The sequence below is a fragment of the Haliotis cracherodii genome, unplaced genomic scaffold (genome assembly GCF_022045235.1).
Source record: "Haliotis cracherodii isolate W230 unplaced genomic scaffold, xgHalCrac1.p SCAF_18, whole genome shotgun sequence".
Lineage (NCBI taxonomy): Eukaryota > Metazoa > Mollusca > Gastropoda > Lepetellida > Haliotidae > Haliotis > Haliotis cracherodii.
This window is the reverse complement of record NW_027266273.1, coordinates 1,460,362-1,478,809: the sequence shown is the minus strand read 5'-3', so window position 1 is coordinate 1,478,809 and position 18,448 is coordinate 1,460,362. Positions and strand designations below refer to the sequence as shown.

The following is an 18,448-nucleotide window of genomic DNA, read 5'->3' as shown; positions in this document are numbered from 1 at the left end:
CTCTTTAGACGTTGCCGATTAGTGACATATGTAGCCGAAGTAAATGTACACATATTCTGCGATTAAACACATGGCAGTAATAAATATACTGTGAATGGCGGGATCTTAGGAACTATCTTCGGGGGACAATAAGTTTACACAATGTCAACCCCACTAAAAAGTTTGGTTATCCAATTTATTCTACCAATAATAAAAAGGTCACTTAATAATTTCAAAACTCATATTTCCAAATTTATCTCACAATTCTATTTCTTTTTTAAAAAAAAGAAGTAAAATTAAATGACAGATGTTATTGTTTGGCGATGGAACTTTGAAATAGTTATCCCTTGTGATGAAAAAATCAATATAGCCATGCAGGACATGCTTGACTGTGATTCTTTCACCACAAGGGATACAGAATGAAGGATCCTCACCTTTTAATCAATATTCATGAATATTTCGTGAATGGCCAATACGACGTCGTTCTAATATGACCTCTTCAAATCTGCACAGACAACACATGTAGGTGTAACCGATATTTGGTATTATTGCATGTATTTAGTTATACCTACCTTGGTGTCCCGACCCGTGAAGATCAGGGATAAAATAGGTCATCAGCAACCCATGCCTGCCGTCAAAGGCGACTGTGCTTGTCGTAAGAGGCGACTAACTGGATCAGGTGTTCAGGCTCGCTGACTTTGTTGATTCATGTCATCGTACCTCATTTGTGTGGATCGATGCTCATGATATTAATCACTGGATTGTCTGGTCCAGACTCGATTATTTACAAACCGCTATCATGTACCGGTATCTGGAATATTGCCGAGTGCGGTTTTAAACAACAAACCAACAAACCAGCCTGGGTGTGCCACTTCTTTTGCATTATATCTTTGACGTAACATCTAATGACATGTTTATAATCACTGTATGGGAATAGAAGTGAAGTCACAGATTTGTTGAGTGCTGCATGAGCAGCAGCAGCCATTCTGTTACCAACTATGGCTGGGTAACCAACATAAGACGATGTCGTATTGGCCAGTGGCAAGATGATTATGTAATTCAATGATGTCAAGTAAAATCGGATGCTGACACGAAATATTTGTTATTGCCTCAATTAGAATATGATCAATATTGTAGTTTTAGAAGTGACACATATAAGGAACTGATGAAGGAGTAAATATATACATGAACTCCGAAACGTTGTGTTCCTCATAATAAAGAAATTGACTTTCATAAATTCTCTTCCTGATATTGTAGTTGATTTGTTTAGGATTTTCTTGAGTTTAGATCAGGTAAGATCTATCTTTGGCTTTACCAATTGCCAAGGAGGAGAGGAAAGCAGGTGGAAAGAGATATTTTCGAGTTCAATATTTGCAGCAGAAATGAAAGGTTTAATTCTGATTCCTTGAAGTGGAATAAGTGATGACTTCTTATTGAAAAGATCCTGATAAAGAGGATTAAAAACGCAGTTTTTAAGCTGGATTTGGCGCATTTGGTTATGATTTGGTTATGTATTGTTAAGATTATTTTGCACGTCGTTGTTTGAAAGAATGTTCATCAGCCTCTTGTACAAACTGTTATTATGAGAGGTTTGAAAAGCAACAAGCCAGAGTCCCAGACCTTAATGGTTCATAGAATCTAAAAGTGTAAGGTTGCTTTTACAGGCTTCACCATATATGATAAGGCCATAGTCGAACGAATTAGTGATGTCTGTACATGGCGCTGCCGACCTAGCTGAAGGAGGGAAATATAGCTGCAGCCTCCGTATCATGTCTCAAGACCTCGTCGTTCTTGAGGGCTGACATAGGAGTGGTTGGTTCTTCTCTTGCTCTCTTCCTTAAGCTGCCAAGGAACTGGATTCTGCTGGTGTCTTCTGGTGGGTGGTTGTGTACAGTGAAACTTTTTGAGTAAGCTCCTACTAGCTCCTAACTCATTTATTTCCTGAGAATTTTCAAACAGAATTACTGGCCTACTCTTATTAATTAATCCGCTAATCATGGGCTGTGACCATTGTTAAGTGGGTAGACTGGCTATGTTTGTTTAATTAATCCCACCTTCTCCACTGTCTTACAATGGGTGTCTCACTGATGGGATGTCTTACTAATGGGATGTAACCATCTGTACAAATGGAAAATGGTTAACCGCCTCGCTAAACAACGTTACTGATAAGATGAAACCTTGTGGGACACCCTTATCGTGATCGCAAAAATCAGACAAGGTGAATCGACGCGTACCTGGAAATGCCTATCTGTTAAAACTGTGATATAACATTAGGCAAACGGCCTTTCCATCCCATCTCATGAAGATCCTTTACAATTCCATGTTTCCAGGTCGTATCGTTTGCTTTTTCTTTATATACGGTGTGTTGTTTATTGATAATAGCACTTTTAACAAATGATTCTAATCTAACCAAATGGTCAGTGATAGTTCTTTTTTCTAAAACCACATTGAATATTTGTTATAAGATTATTTATTTGTTTCTAAGTACCATATTAATCTGTTATTGTCAATTCTTCAAAAGGAATCACGTAAATGTTTAAGTAACTGATAGTGGATATTATCAGCACCTGTAGCAGTGTTATGTGCTTGCCCCCATAGCATTATTTAGCTCATGAATGGAAAAGATTTCATTATAGTCTTCACCATTATCAGAGTTAAAATTGATTTTCTTTCTTTCTTTCTTTCTGATCTTTAAATTTCTGAAATGTTGGTATATATAATTAGATGATGAAGAATGTTAGCTAAAGTCTCTCCTAGTTTATTTGCTATATCTAATTTATCAGTTAATAGTGTATCACCCTCCTTAAGATGGTGAACTCTAGAGTTGGAACATTCACCTTTTACCCTTTGCACCATATTCCAAACCTTACACATAGGTGTTCGTGAATTAATTTTAGAAATTGAGCTATGAGTTAGCTTGATTAGCTGGTTTATTAGGTTTAGGGATTGGTATGACTAGGGCCTGTTTCCAGGGAGTAGGAACCTGTCCGTTTAGGTAGATGAGATTGTATAGTTTGAGTAGTACCTGGAGCAGTTTTAGCGGGAGATTTTTAATTATTTGGTAAGAAGTTAGGTCTAATCCTGGGGCTGTGCCCTTTTTCCTGTTTTGGATTACATAGAGGAGCTCCTCCATTGTGAAGGGTTGGTTTAGCTGGCTTCTGATAGAGACGATGTTTAGTTTATATGCTAGTCGTTAGGTATAAAGATTGTTTAGTAACTTTAGAAGTTCTAGGACAGTTATTAACACGTGTCGTGTCACCCCAATGGCATTCGCGATTGTCCACTTCCAGAAAACATCCTGTGTTGGTTTAACATGAATTAGTAAAGGTTAATTAGGGATGTCCAACACGTTAATTAATGTCAAAACACTGTCATTTCCTGCCCAGGATATCACACCCCTACACGCTAAGGTCGGTGAGAAACATTCTCAAACATGCTTTTTTCGGATGGGAAAACAGCCCAATCCTCGCCCTATAAAGGGGTATGTCAATCATTTTGCAAGTTCAAATGACCCCTGATACTTTATGAATACTTTATGACAGTTTATGGAGTCAAAATCAATGCTGATTATTCATAAACTTAATGCTTCGTACTATAGGCCTGTGGCCTCTTCAGCGCTGAATAAAGATTGAAAATACATTAGTCAATCAAAGATGAAGGTAACTTTATACATCAGAGTTCTTGAGAATTAGTTCATGTTTTGTTCTTAGACTTACATTTCAACCATCGATTGTGTTCACATGTAGACTCAAACTGGTATATTAAAAAAAATGTATACAGACTACAAAAACTGTATTAGAAACAACAAACTCTGTAAACTTTTAAGCATAGTTTTTGTATAGCATTTCAAAAGCCTGGTTTGTTTGCATTAAAATCAAAACAAGGGAATCTGTAATTAAAATGTGTAAGGTGAAAAAGCTTTTACATAAAAGAGCAAAATACATGGGGGAGAGTAAATATATAATTCTATATAACTTTTCTTGAATGGAGCACATTTGAAAAAAAAGATAATCCAAGCATATTCGATATTACCGTGTTTAAAAAAATTATATCAGTCATATATTTCTATCTTAGATCACCCGTATGTAATCCAGGTAAAGCATGCATAACGGGGAACATTGTAATGTTGGTACAGTTTATCGTGTCTTCGTGCTTTAGCATTACACATTTTCATATTCCTCTAGGTTTTAATGTTTATTTGTTTATGTATTTTTTATTTATTTTTTTCTCTCCTTTATTTTTTCTGGGTTATATATTAATCTAAATATACATTTAGTTACTTGTGTGTGTGTGTGTGGTTGTTTGTTTTTATTTGTTGACTTTCATTTTTATTGATTTTGCGGGGGGGTTCTTTTCGGGTGTGGGAGGGGGGCACTTTTCCTTTCGTTTTTCATAATCATATTTATTTAGCCACTGATATTACATTGATGCCATTTTCATATCGTAGCCTGTATTAAGGAATATATTTTAGATCTAAAATCAGAGTATTAACGGACAGCCTGGGCTGGAGGCGCGCGTGGATATATTGACAGTTTTTACGTAGTTAGTGTTAAAACCGAATGTTTGCGAGGATTAATAAGATTTCTGAATTCTGTTACAACAGTAACCGTACATGTATTTGTTACATTAAGTCATTTCATTCAAATTTGTTTGGTATGATTATGTCTTATAATTATTTTAGGATGGAAGGTACAGGTACCAAATAAAATATGCTGAAATATCAATTCATTATGACAATATTTCATGATCTATTTTTTAGAGTAACCCTCCTTACATTAAAGATAACTATTTGAAGAATATAGTACTTAAAGACATTGCAACAAAAAGAATAATCAGGGGGGAGACTTTATACTGATGGGGCGCGAAACATATCCGCCCGGGGGAGATTTTATTTCAGAACAGATTCTCCGGGGGAGAATCTGTACCGGTATAAAATCTCCGGGGGGAGAATTTGTACGGGGGAGAGTTTATACCGGGACACCCTCAACCACCAGAATCGCGTCCTCCGTCGACACAGGGACGCAACCATTTTACCACTAATCCTTATTAATAACCATCTTACCACCAACCCTTATTAATTACTATTTTACCACCAAGTTTTTTCAATAACTTTCTTACCTAAAATCCTCACCAATAACCGTCTCACCGCCAACCCTTATTGATAACCATCTCACTGCCAACACTTATTATTAACCATTTTACCCCTTATCAGGAACCATGTTATTGAGTGAGTGAGTATGGATTTACGCCGCTTTTAGCAATATTCCAGCAATATCACGGCGGGGGGCACCATAAATGGGCTTCACACATTGTACCCATGTGGGGAATCGAACCCGGGCCTTCGGCGTGACGAGCGAACGCTTTAACCACTAGGCTACCCAACCGCCCCACAATGTTAAAGGATTTCTTTGGGTCAGAAATATAACAAAATTTTCCGTTTATTCCCAATCATACCATTTTACTGAATTACTTGAAATAGGCCAGCAATTCAGCGTTAACAATTACAACTTAAACCGTAAATTTCTTGGTCTATCGTGTGTGCGTGTGTGCGTGTGTGCGTGGGTGCGTGTGAACGTTTGAAAGTAAAGGCTAAATGTTGGACGTGAAGGGCAGCAAAACAATACCAAACGTTTGAAATATCGGGTTTCGAAATAAAACGGAAAGATCATCATTCAAACTTCCGCCACAAACATTAGAAGTATGACATTTCCATTAAATTTGAAAATGAATAAAAAAATAACTTAGATATGATTGTATTTGATTAATGGTTCCCCAGTTTAAAATAGAGATACATGTACTGGTAGGGGATAATAAGTACGTTGGAAATAAATCTGATTGACCCCCTTTATGTCACTTTATTACTTGTCTCGAGGCATAACGAAAATTCAAATCTTTAGAAATCGTTGGGCAAAGATCTACATAGGTGATTACCAGCTTGTAGGTGGACTCTCTTCTCTGTGTTGTTTCTGTAAACGAGAAAACGCACGAGGCAATTAACAGAAATGGGATGTCAATATGTTAAATAGAATATCTAAGTAGAAAGGATATGCTCAGTAAATAGCGCATTATTACTTTGAAGCAACGCAAACATTTAGCCTATGCTTGACGAACGAAATTTCCTCAGATATAATATAAACAGGACTGGTGAAGAAAACAATATTCAATATCACATTTTTTGTCCAGAATTATTCCGCCAATATTTTGGAAATTCGGATATTGGATATTCCTACACAGTTGAACCCAGGTTTTCAAGTTAGAATAAACTAAAGGGTTACAGTACAAAAGACTATTAAAAAATAAAAATAATTATGGGTTGATTATGTGCATGTATTATTCAGAACCTAAATCAAATATTATTAAGCAAACTTAATCAAGGCGAACAAATTGACATACTGATAGACATGAAAATGTCAACGCCTGACAATAATCGATCTCGAATACCTGTCGAAACAGATCCAATGAGACGTAAAAGACAATACAGTATGGTGGCCGAGAGGGGACACCGCTTTCTCGCTTTTCGAGGTAAAGCAATATCTCCTATTGACCCCTGTTGGGGTCGCATGTGTTATCTGTTTCATTTGGAAGGGAATGTTGAAATCGTTTCACTATTTGCTTAAACATAATTTGACTGTACAGACATAGGTGATTAGGTGACACAGAACAATCAACGGATTTCTGCGTAAAATGTAATTGATTGATTTATGTCCCTATTTAAGAGTTTTATGTGACCATCACGCTGAACGCGCGTGGCGGGTCAAAGAGTGAGTGTGAGTGAGTTAATATTTAAGGTTACATCGGCAATATTTCAGCCATTTCGTGACGAAACGTAATACATTGATAACACATATATGTAGACGTTATAAAAACCTGTCATCAAAGGACAGTACAATAACTAGAATATCACAGAGTCTATTTAAAACTAGTTGAGGAACATTTTAAAGCAGAAGGAATTAACAACATAATATAAAAATGAGATCGTCAGTAACTAAAGGGCGAACACCATACCAGGGACCATGGGGACTTACAGTGCCTTTGCTTCCTGCATGGAGCCTGGCTGGATTTATATCATCCCTTCAGTCACTGGCGATATTTTACGAGTTAAGCCGTATATTTAAATGACGAAAATTCTACGTTTTAAAATTCTGGCATGCATAAACATAAACAGACTTACATACCCTCTTACGGGACAATAATTTTACGCTACTTCAACCCCCCTTGAGGGTACAGCCACTAACAATCTTAGTTATGAATTAGCATTACCAATTTTTTTAAACAATACAGCAAATACATCAAAATTTATGATAAAGTTCTATTTCTTTTAAAAAATATAGTATTAAATGAGCATTAACTTTACTGAAAAGGTCCTTGACTGTTTTTACGCTGAAATATTTATCCCTTGTGATGGAAAAATCAAAACAGTCAAGCAGGACATGCTTGACCGTGATTCTTTCATCACAAGGGATACAAAACGGTGGATCCTCACATTTTAACAAATACTCATGGGTATATCTCGAATGGCCAATACGACATCGTCGCATAGTGACCGCTTCAAATCTGGACTGACAACCCAAAGTAGGTGTAACCAATATTTGATTTAATTGCCTCTAATTTATTGATACCTACTTGGGTGTCCCACTTCTTTTGCATCAGATCATGGATGTAAGATCTTATTATAGGTTTATAATCAGTGTATGGAATAAGAAGTGGTGTCAGAGATTTGTTGAGTGCTGCTTTTGCAGCCTCAGTATAGTATCTAGTTTTTGTAAATTACTTTTGCATGCTCCACCATAGACGATGGAGCCATAATCAAGTTTTGTACGGATCAGTGATCTATACAAGTGTAAGAGGGTTGTTTGATCGCCTCCCCACTTTGAATTAGATACTACTTTCATTAAATCGAGTGCCTTCAGACATTTAGCTTTTAGGTATTTAATATGTGGGAGGAAAGTTAAATGGTTATAAAAAATATGTCCCCAAAACTTGGCTTCCTTCACAACTCTGATGGGGGTGCCATTACGAAAAAGTTCAGGGCCCTTTTATGTGGTTTATATTTTCTGCAGAAACGTATACAGTTAGTTTTTGATTTGGAAAATTTAAACCCGTTCTCTAGACACCACTCGTGAATTTTATTGAGACATAATTGTAATTGCCTTTCTATTGTGTGCAAGATATGTTAAAATCATCCACGAAAAGTGATCAATCATGGGACTCCAGGCAAGTTGCTGTCATATAACTTTCATTCACAACATGCATACCAAACATTCACATCAATCAAAATATTCCAATATGAACGTGTTTCATACACAGGGCATGGCGTGACCAGCCGATTGATAGAATCGGGTCAATTCTACCACCTGTCTAGGCGAAGTAAGGGTCAAAGTGGTGTGTTGGGCAAAAGGAACACCGGTTCCTGGCTCCATTGCCCTCAACCACCAGAATCCCGTCCTTCACCGACACAGGGGCGCAACCCACGGCAAACGGGCTGCCCAATTTGGTCGCCTTTTACGACCAGCAATGGAGTGCTGTGGACATATTCTACCCCGGGTGCGCACGGGGGAAGAGCTATTAGCGTTACCCAGCACTCACCATGGGGAGGTTGCCCTTCACGAGTGCCGTGGCGGGTGAAAGCAATTACCCTCTAAATAACAAAAGTTAAAATAAAAATATATTCTTTTCAAAAGCACCCGATTCTTTATTTGACTATGGTTAATCAGTCATCGTGTTGCGAAACAGTCTTATATGTGTAGGTGTTCTTTAACTTGTTTTGAGTAGTATATGATGTTTCAGTGTGAATGCCATTATACCGTTGTCCGTAAATATTCCTTTTGACATTTGATTTATGATCAACTTGTATTGAGTCTCTTTTCTTGTGCAAATCTACAAGTATATGAACTTGCATATAGTAACTTGATAAACACCGCTGCGAATGAGTATGGGTTTACGCCGCTTTTAGCATTATTCCAGCAATATCACGGCGGGGAACACCAGAAATGGGCATTTTACCCATGTAGGGAATTGAACCCGGGCATTCGGCGCAACGAGCGAAAGCTTTAACTAATAATTCCCATAAAAAAACTAATAATTCCCCAAAAAGGGGAAATTAAGTTTCGTAAAAAATCGCAAATAATCCGCGGATTTTCTGTGGAGGTTTTGCGAAGTAAAGTATGTGAATCTTGGTAATGTCTTACACTACAAGAATATAAACACATGCATGCATACAAACTAAACTATATAGCATTCTTATCTATATTTAGCATATTTGTCTCCTACAGAATGTTGAATAATTCTAGGTATAAGAGGCTAAACGGCAGTGAGAATCATAGGAATAGATCACATAATATCAGCAAAATATCGGGTGTTCTTTAACTACTTTTGAATAGAATATACTGGAAAACCTTGATATTAACGCAAGAGTTAATTAAATCCAAAATATGCGAGTGGACTTAATTAATTACATTTTGCATTTATGTCTCAGAAATGACTGTTGGTAAGACGGCTTCACTGTACACTTGAAATAGCGGAAATACCAACTTGCATATAAAAACAAACAACTATCTATTTCCACGTCACGGTTTATCGAGAACAATATGTCATTCAAGTTATTATTTCTGTGGTGATGACTTCTCATCACTCGTGTCATACTAGGCATCAGTGAGTACTCCACCAAGTCCAGACAGACGCCACCCATGCTACACAGTGTTCCATCAAAGATCGACACGACCAAGAGCGTCTGGATAGGCTTCATCACACTTAAACTCAGATCGACACATTTCGTCTTGTCGTCTACTTTCCAGTTTGTTAACAAGCGTAGTGGCTATTTAAGGTATTGTTAGGGTTCCATTAATACAAATCTACCGACCATTGTAACTTATATTTGAAAGTGGTCTATATCTTGAATATTACTTGGATTTAATTTAGTAACACCCAAACAATGTTTTGAAAATTTAGTATATCACACATCCGTGACAAGATCACCCGCTTAAAAGCAGTACACCTGTATTAAAAACTTTTCAATAACATCTCATGCGGACGGGACTGTTGTAGGCGTGAGCTTGCTATTCGAATTGAAGCGGTAGTAGTTCTATGCAACATATACTCTGCTCCTAAGCGAGTATCTACTCTCGATAGACAGTGATGTCTTTCACAAAAATCCAGAAACCCATGGACACACTATGCAGGCAATACTTTCTGTACCATTTGCAGTTGTACCACTCGCGAAAAAATACATTCGAGACAGAGACAGTTCATGGTCTCTCACTTTTGTATTGTAGTCGTGCAAGCATCATGGCTTCATACGGTCTAGCTCATCCCTTATACACAAACCATTATGTAGAAGGAGCACACTGCATTCTTCTTACGACCTTACATTTCCTCTCTCCCTTGGACCAAATGTTGCTAGAAATGGCGTCCTCACATCGACCGGTATAATCTGGTGTCGCGAATCTTTCGTGCTCTAAAATTGCTCAAATAGTCAGCTAAACGGTATTTACAAGCAATTTCATAACGGATAAAGTTGATGGCACACACCTAACACTGAGCCGAGTCTGCAGCTATATGTTTCTATAGGGGTCAGCTGTTCTATCGTGGTGATGTTTGTTATGAATACATGTTTAGAGTCAGCATTTAATCTGAAGAAAATTGTTCACTTTATTAATTATTGATGCCCCCTTATTCCTGCAAATATTTTTTGTTTTAATGTTGAAAGTGATTTAGAAATTCTTTAGTAATCTCCTTACACGTGCTTTTCTACTTCCCTCCTGTAAGCACATCCCCATTATTCATACCTATATAACATGAAGCCGTGCATTTCTTATGAATTAACCAAAAGAATATTTACTGTTGTATAATGGTAATATGGAATGTAATTAGTCTGTATCGAAGTCAGCTCCGCCTATCACTAACAGCCAGTGTAATTGGCTACACTGCAATATTCACTGTACATTATGTATGATGTCTGAGAGGGCGGCACCTCAGAAGTATTTCATCCCTGACTTTCGCTCGAATCCCAGCCAAATCAATAGGAGCAGTAGAGAGACGGTGTATTGAGTCACTAGTTAGCTACTTTGCAAACGAAAGGCTGTACAAATTTTTGCTATTCTAAAATGAGTGTTTTCGTAATATTCATTATTCGACTGCTAATGGTCACAGCAAGGGAAACTTGCACCGACCTTTCAAACTTGAAACAGTCCCTGCAAGAAAATGCTCGGCTCAAGGTGAAAACGTTTTTGACTCTGAACAACTCCGGTCTCCTTCAATGTGTCAAGGAATGCAAGTTGAGGTCCAGATGTCAGTCCTTCAACTTTAACCTGGACGCTCATCAGTGTGAGCTACTGGACACCACCAGTTCTGAGACATTTGATTCAAATCTTCTAACCACTGCTCAGTATGTCTATTCGGACATCAAGTCTTGGTCAGGACATATTGCGGGGAAATGTGAGGGTCATTCTTGTCCATCAACCACAGTCTGCCGGGAAAATGGGTCCAACCACACGTGTCTATGTTCTGATCCACCAGCAGTTCAGAATGCAAGCCTTGCACTGGTGAGTTTATTGTTGGTTTTAATTCTTTCAAGTATTACCACAATATAATCCTATAGGCATGTAAGTAACTAGTGCAAAGCTCCGTACCAAGATGCTGATCGTGTGTTCGACACCCCTGCTTCATTTTGATAATATTCCTTGGTATATCAGCACCATATTCTGCTCGTTCGGTTCCAATTTCAATTTAGCTCGGTTAAATCTACAGGTAACCTGGCTCTACATTGAAAACACTGTGTGTTCACAGTATGATTATCACCTAATCAAAATACAAAGTCTAGATCTGAAACCGACCTGTGAAGACCCGGGTTAGAATAGGTCTTCAGCAACCCATGCTTGCCGTAAAAGGCGACTATTCTATATTTCCATGGAAACAAGTTAGACTTAGCTGGAAAAAAACTTTTCAACATGTTTCATCCAAACTTGGTACATGTATTAATCAAGGGTCCCTTTTGCTACTTAGGATTTGTAAAGAAATATTTTTCCCTCTTTCCATGGTTAGAAGTTTGACTTTGACTCTGTTCATAGTGGTGTGTTTGTCCGGACCATATCACTAAAACAAATAGGTACTCTTTCTTGAAACTATGCACACACAAAGACCAGGTTGTCAAATGGTGCCTTTTGCTACTTAGGGGTGTTTATAATTTATATTCTTTCTGTTTTCATGCCAACAGGTGTGATGTTGATTCTGTTTAAAGTGGTGTGTACCTGGCATAGAAATAGAAAGTTCCGAATCCTATTTCGATGGTTATTTTTTGACAATAGCTACTCTTGTATACGGACAGACAGATAAGATATATACTCACACGCAAAAGAAACGCAAGTCGAGTATGCAGTATACATGTTATTTATTTTCAACAGTAAAGACAAGAAAAATTAATTGGGCAAGATTGACAAAAATTGACTGATGACGGTTTAATGGATTAAAAGGCAGATGACATAATTGTTTTTATCAAATGTTAAGGGCTTACACAGTTTAGGGTCAATACCCAAAATGTCAGTCAATACCTGGTGTGACCACCATTAGCATTGATCCGTGCCACATATCTCCTGTACATTGAGTGAGTCAGACTATTTGTGAAGGCCCTAGGGATCCTCCTGCACACATCCAGAGCAGCTGTGCGTAGTTCATTGGCAGTTGTAGGGACTGAGCGCACATTGTGCAGACGCCTTTGAACCTTATCCCACAAGTGTTCGATGGGGTTCAGATCATGGCTGAGGGCTGGCCACGGTAGAACACGGCTGTTATGTTGTTGCAGAAAGGCCATGGTACCTCTGGCAACATGGGGACGAGCGTTGTCCTGCTGGAAAATGTGTTGTCTATGTTGTGCAAAAATGGAACGACGTGGGGTCTGATCACTTGGTCGATATACCGCTGAGCAGTGACACCGTGTCCCCGACCTTGACCAACATTCAGAAAGCATATGGGTCCAAGTCTCGCATTAAGTCCAATCCCTGCCCATATCATGACGCTAGGTCCACCCCATGTATCCCTTTCCACAACGTTTCTGTCAGCGAAACGATCACCTCGACGCCGCCAAATTCTGACTCTTCCGTCTGCACGGGAGACACAAACGCGACTTTCATCAGAGAAGATGACACGCCTCCACTCACGATGACGCCAATTGTGATGACCCTGTGCCCACTGAAGTCGTGCTTGTCGATGCCGAGGTTGGAGAACAGGACGACGTGCTGGTCGCCGACATCTGAGGTTGTTGGAACGGAGACGTCGGATCACAGTGTCCCGGCTAATGTGTCAATTATGTGTTCCTATGGTCTGTCGAGCACTTTCACTTGCAGTTAGGAACGGGTGTCGCTGGTATTGACGGGTAATCTGCCGATCTTGTCGATGTGTGGGGACATTAGGACGACCGCTCCGAGGAAGGTCATCTGTCGTCTGTGTAGCATTGTAACGATGCAGGAGACGGTAAATTGTGGTTATGTTAACGTTGACATGAAGGGCAACATCTTGGACAGACCCTCCAGCTTCCAAACGTCCGATAGCCTGGTTTCTCTGAATTTAAGTTACGCGTGGCATTGTTAACCAAGGAGTGGTAGGTCCAAGAATCGGCCACAGTTTTATACCCACTACAGTTCGTGACAGTTCGTGCATTTTCGATTCGCGAGAAATGGGTTCATGATACCCACATATTTATTGAAATGGTGTGTTTTGACAATTCGTTTGTTATGTTGCGTTTTCACTCGGGGCTTCCAAAATAAAGCCAAAAATATTAATAACACCATCAGGCTTCACTACATGCTAAAACTCGTATCAATTTATGGTTCCTTGTTTGTTACCTATTTGATTAATACCACTTGCGTTTCTTTTGCGTGTGAGGATATCATATTTCTGTTTATATTGTTATATTGATACAATATCACGGCTTGACCTTTGACACAATGGACTTGATTTGATTATAAAGTGTAAAACATGTGTCATATTGGTTCTTGACAAGAAAACTCAACCCGTGACAATGACATATTATTGGTCTGTAGTGAATTAAATATTCATTCTTTCTCACCATTCATACGCTTGTACAGCACTAGAGGCAGCACCCAGATCACTCCAGATTATATGATTCTCATCTTAGTAGTCTAAGTAGACATAATTGTTTGAGGTCAGAAACATTAATACAAGAAGGCGTTATCACCAGAAGGTGTGATCGCCAGATGGTGTTAATCAACGTGGCAGCACCAGTTTAGGATCTGTACATCCGGGCCTAACATTGGAAGGATGGACTTAGGACCGCTAAAGATGTTGTTCAACAGATACCAGGACCAGTAAATAAATATCGAAGATGACTCATAAATATTAACATAGGCTTAAAGGACTGAGCTCGCTTTGTGCAAGTGGTCAAGAAGACATGATGTCCTACTTAGGATTGACTCAGCGCCATGTTGCTGAGTGTGTCCTGTGGTGACATCAACATTTGACTTCAGACAAGCCCTAGGATTGCTCATAGAACGAATCGCAATTGTTGTAAAGACATAGTTATGAGTGATATCTCGATATTATTTTTTCCTTGGCAAGTGAGTGACTCTATTTGAACTAATTCAACCTTGAACAGTGGTTCAGTTATACCACACACATGACCGAAGTGATATGATCAATTACCGCTCTTTCGAAATACACGAGCATTGGTATGGTGCTGACGAATCAAACATCATAATCAGGGCGAAACCTGGATTCGAACCCAAGATAATTCTGGGTGGCCGAAGAGGCGCAACTCTGCACCTCGATTTATGGCGCCTCAGAGGACCGACCTTTTCTCTGTACATAAGATGAAGAGACCGCTTAGTAAAGAATTTATAGTAAAAAGTTATTGATACATTTTCAAAAACAAGTATCTGTTACTGAGCATTGTCTGACAGATGTAAATACATAAAAATGTAGGTAAGAGTTTCATGTGGCATACGTATCACTAAACTTGTTTTATTACTTATTCAGGCAATTGTTTCGGAAATATCTATCTATCCTGGCCAAAACACTTATTTTGTGTGAAGTTTGTATATAAAGCACATAAAACATCCCACTCTCTGACGTAGATTAGCACTTACGTTTATCATTTATTTACACACTTCATTTCCTTTATCATTTATTGATAGCAGACTATTTAGGAAAATTATCCACCCATTACTAAACTGGATTGTTTTTCAAAATTATTGTAAAACACTCGTAAAAGATCAATAATCAGTTAAATAAATACATGTCAGCAACCTTTATTTCTCAGCAACAGTATCTGGGTCGCCAGCAGATCCTTTCTGCCCAAACCACTATTATGGCTTCCTAACATTTCTCATCAGAATTCAGGCAACAATAATATTGTTTCAGTATTGAAGCAGAAAAAAAGCAGTTTGAATTTTTAAGATGAGCAGTTGTCCATGTTCTGTTAGGCGGTATCAGCGTTGATTTGAATAGTATTTTAATTATGTCAGGGGGTGTCAGCTTAATGTGGGAGGGAAAATGCAGACGTTTTAGACTTTGTTGAAATCTACAAGTACCGGTATGATGCTGACCATCATAATCAGATATAAGGGATCGTAATTTGGACAAATCTATGACCTAAACCATAGGTCACCGAATTCTTGCACAACCGATGGAATGCACAACATTTATATTAGTGAAATCGAGACACTCTGTTTGTGATCAGGATAATAACATTACAATAACTCATCAACTGTGAATAAGCTGACAAACCGTATTTGAATGACTTGAGTCCACCTTGCTTACACTGCCAATTACCCCAACCCAATCCGCTTTCACAAAAAAGTAATGGGAGTCGATGACATCATTCAAAATTAGATCAAACGATCGTCCTTTATTTACCATAAGTGATTCATGCCTAATTAAAACAAATAAAAAGTAGGACCAAAATATTTTGTTCGGCATTGAAATGAGTTGACATGACATGAGATGTGATGTATGTTTACAGACCGCCCAGAGTCAGATCATGTGGGAGATCGGGGAGGAGGTGAAATATGTATGTGACACTCCATTTAGTCCCCGAGGTCGGCGCGTCTGCCAGTCCGATGGCTCGTGGACGGACTTCTCTTGTGTGTTGGTCAGAGACTGCAGCCAGATGAAGACTTGCAACAACGCCTACAGTGATGGAGAGTACTGGATTGTCCTGGAGAAGTACAACAACACCAGGGTCAAGATCTACTGCCATGACATGTCATCTGATACTCCCGGACACTTCGTCACCTTCCAGGAAGACAACTACTCAGTGATGCCAACAGGCTGCACTGACTTTTACTGTGGACGGACAAACTTCTCCAAGATGAAGATTGACCTGGACAATCTTGAAATTGAACTGGACCACACGTTTGCTGATTGGTCGTGTAAACCTGGTCCTTACGGGCGTATTATGGGCTGCAACTCAAACGCCGACAGCGACTGTGGCACGATGCAAGTTAATCTTGTAGGAACTAGCTTCAAAGTAAGCAGTCAAACCACCCTCATAGGAAATGCTGATATCGTCTACTCATCCAACCACTCAGTGATGCATGGGAAATGTAACGGACAATGTGAAGCCTGTTTCTCTTCCCATAAAGGAACCACAGCGAAATTCGGCTTTTCGCTGAGGGAACAGAACATTCCCGATGAAGACTCGGCGAGTGTGCCGGCATGTGTTTAAGTTTCCATGGCAGGAAATTTCTTTGTCATTGAAGGGAAGGCTATCGTGATATGGTAGTATTTATATGTGATGAATATGTTATGTGTGTGGTATGTGTCCCTCGGTGTGCACTGCTTGTAATTGAATATTGAACAATTCATGAAGCCAAAACAGATACTAATGTATGGCACTGTAAACCCATTCCTCACAGTCCCCTTGTTAATCGCTGTCTTATATGTAATGTTGTCCGTATGCACAATTACCTTGACATCTTGTAAAACTCCTTTCCAGCGATCCACCACGAACACAAGAGCCATGATCTCTTTCACATTGATCTGTTTGTCTGCTACATCAATTCCAATAAACATTACCTCCATCACAGTATGCAGCCGCACTACTTTTATCGCAAACATCGGTAAACATGAGAGTTACTAGAATATTGCTGATTATGCACCTACATAAATTAAATGTAAGCATAAATCCACACCACCAGCTTATATCATCATGAAAATCTATATCCATCTGAACTTTGGGATTTCTGCCTGCCAATGAATTCTTCAAATCTAGAAGTCTCCTCATAAAAGTTTCGCCATTTCTAGTAAATTATTAGAAACGTCTGAACGACCGTTCATCCGACCAATCAAAGCGTGGCTTACCAGATCATGAAAGTGACAGTCGGAATGTGTTTTCTAATCATGTAACTTCGAAAACGTTAACACTGGGTATCCCGAACGACAGGCTGATACCGCTGATCTCTCGCTTCCATGAGATAAACATTTGAACGGAAGAGGCGTTGCACGGTACGTTGGAAGCACTGACATACAATATCAACCATACATAAAACATTCCGGAATATCCGTTTGTTCAGTTTTCAAAATTTTAATCGAGAACTGTGTCAACATATTTTTCAAGCGTAGTCTGAAATGGAAGTCGCCAGGTTGAAACGTAAAGCTAGGTGCCATAAAGCTCGAGAAAGCTGTTTTCTAATTGGCTGAGGTCGACTTCTTGTTTCGTGGTCGGTCTAAGATCGTGAAAGGTCGTTCTCACATGACCCGTTATGGGATGTCCTCAGATCTTTGTTTAGCGGCAGCGAGAACTAAGATCTGATTTTAATGAGACTGAAACAGCTTTAGACAATCCTTGGGGGATATTTTTGGACATTTTGCAGCCCCAAAAGGCAGTCTGGTATCCACCATATATCATTCCCTTGTACTCCCTGAAAATGTCCACGATAGTCCTATTAAACGATAGTTTAAGTGATGAAGAGATACAGACCAGTTGGCGTTCTTCAGGGAGACTCTCGCCAGGTAACAGCCAAGGGTTAAATATTTATGCGCTTCCCGTTGATCCATATAACTAAAATCAATGTCACTCATTAAATATTTTAAGCCTCTGTTCACAGGCTAACTAGCATCATGGATAAGTCTTATCTTTCCGTTTTCCTTTGGAGCGGCCCCTAATGCACTGACTATTGTTGGCTTAGTTAACACATTTCTAAAATTCCCGCGCAATAGTTCCTCATTTAGCTGCTGCTGCTCAACTCGCCCCTTATCAATTAAAATCGACCTGTGATTTGCAGTCTATGTTGGCTGTACAATGTAACTTCTGTCACAATCAATCAAAGAAAGAATATCTTACTCCTTCAAGAATAAACTGTCTATTCTGATATTTATGTGGAAGCAAAGGGTCCCAAGCTTGCAGCGAAGCCTTCCCTTCCCTGAGCACCAGTCCCTCCTGTGTTTATATGGCAACGTTTGCAAAAGACGAATGCACTCAGAGACCATCCTCGGAGTGGCAGGCCACGCGTAACCAATA

General features: G+C 39.0%; 1 protein-coding gene across 1 annotated transcript; it reads left to right on the top strand.

The window, feature by feature from the left end:
- Nucleotides 1-11,081: 11,081 nt before the first annotated feature.
- LOC139465506 (A disintegrin and metalloproteinase with thrombospondin motifs 9-like) lies at nucleotides 11,082-16,654 on the top strand. The gene is made up of 2 exons (XM_071247228.1): nucleotides 11,082-11,519; nucleotides 15,950-16,654. The coding sequence occupies exons 1-2, from the start codon at nucleotides 11,082-11,084 to the stop codon at nucleotides 16,652-16,654; spliced, it is 1,143 nt and encodes a 380-aa protein (XP_071103329.1).
- The last annotated feature ends 1,794 nt before the right edge of the window (nucleotides 16,655-18,448 follow it).

Coding starts and splice junctions, on each gene's coding strand:
- LOC139465506 (XM_071247228.1), top strand. CDS start 11,082: ATGAGTGTTTTCGTAATATTCATTATTCGACTGCTAATGGTCACAGCA. Junction 11,520..15,949: donor AGAATGCAAGCCTTGCACTG/GTGAGTTTATTG, acceptor GTATGTTTACAG/ACCGCCCAGAGTCAGATCAT.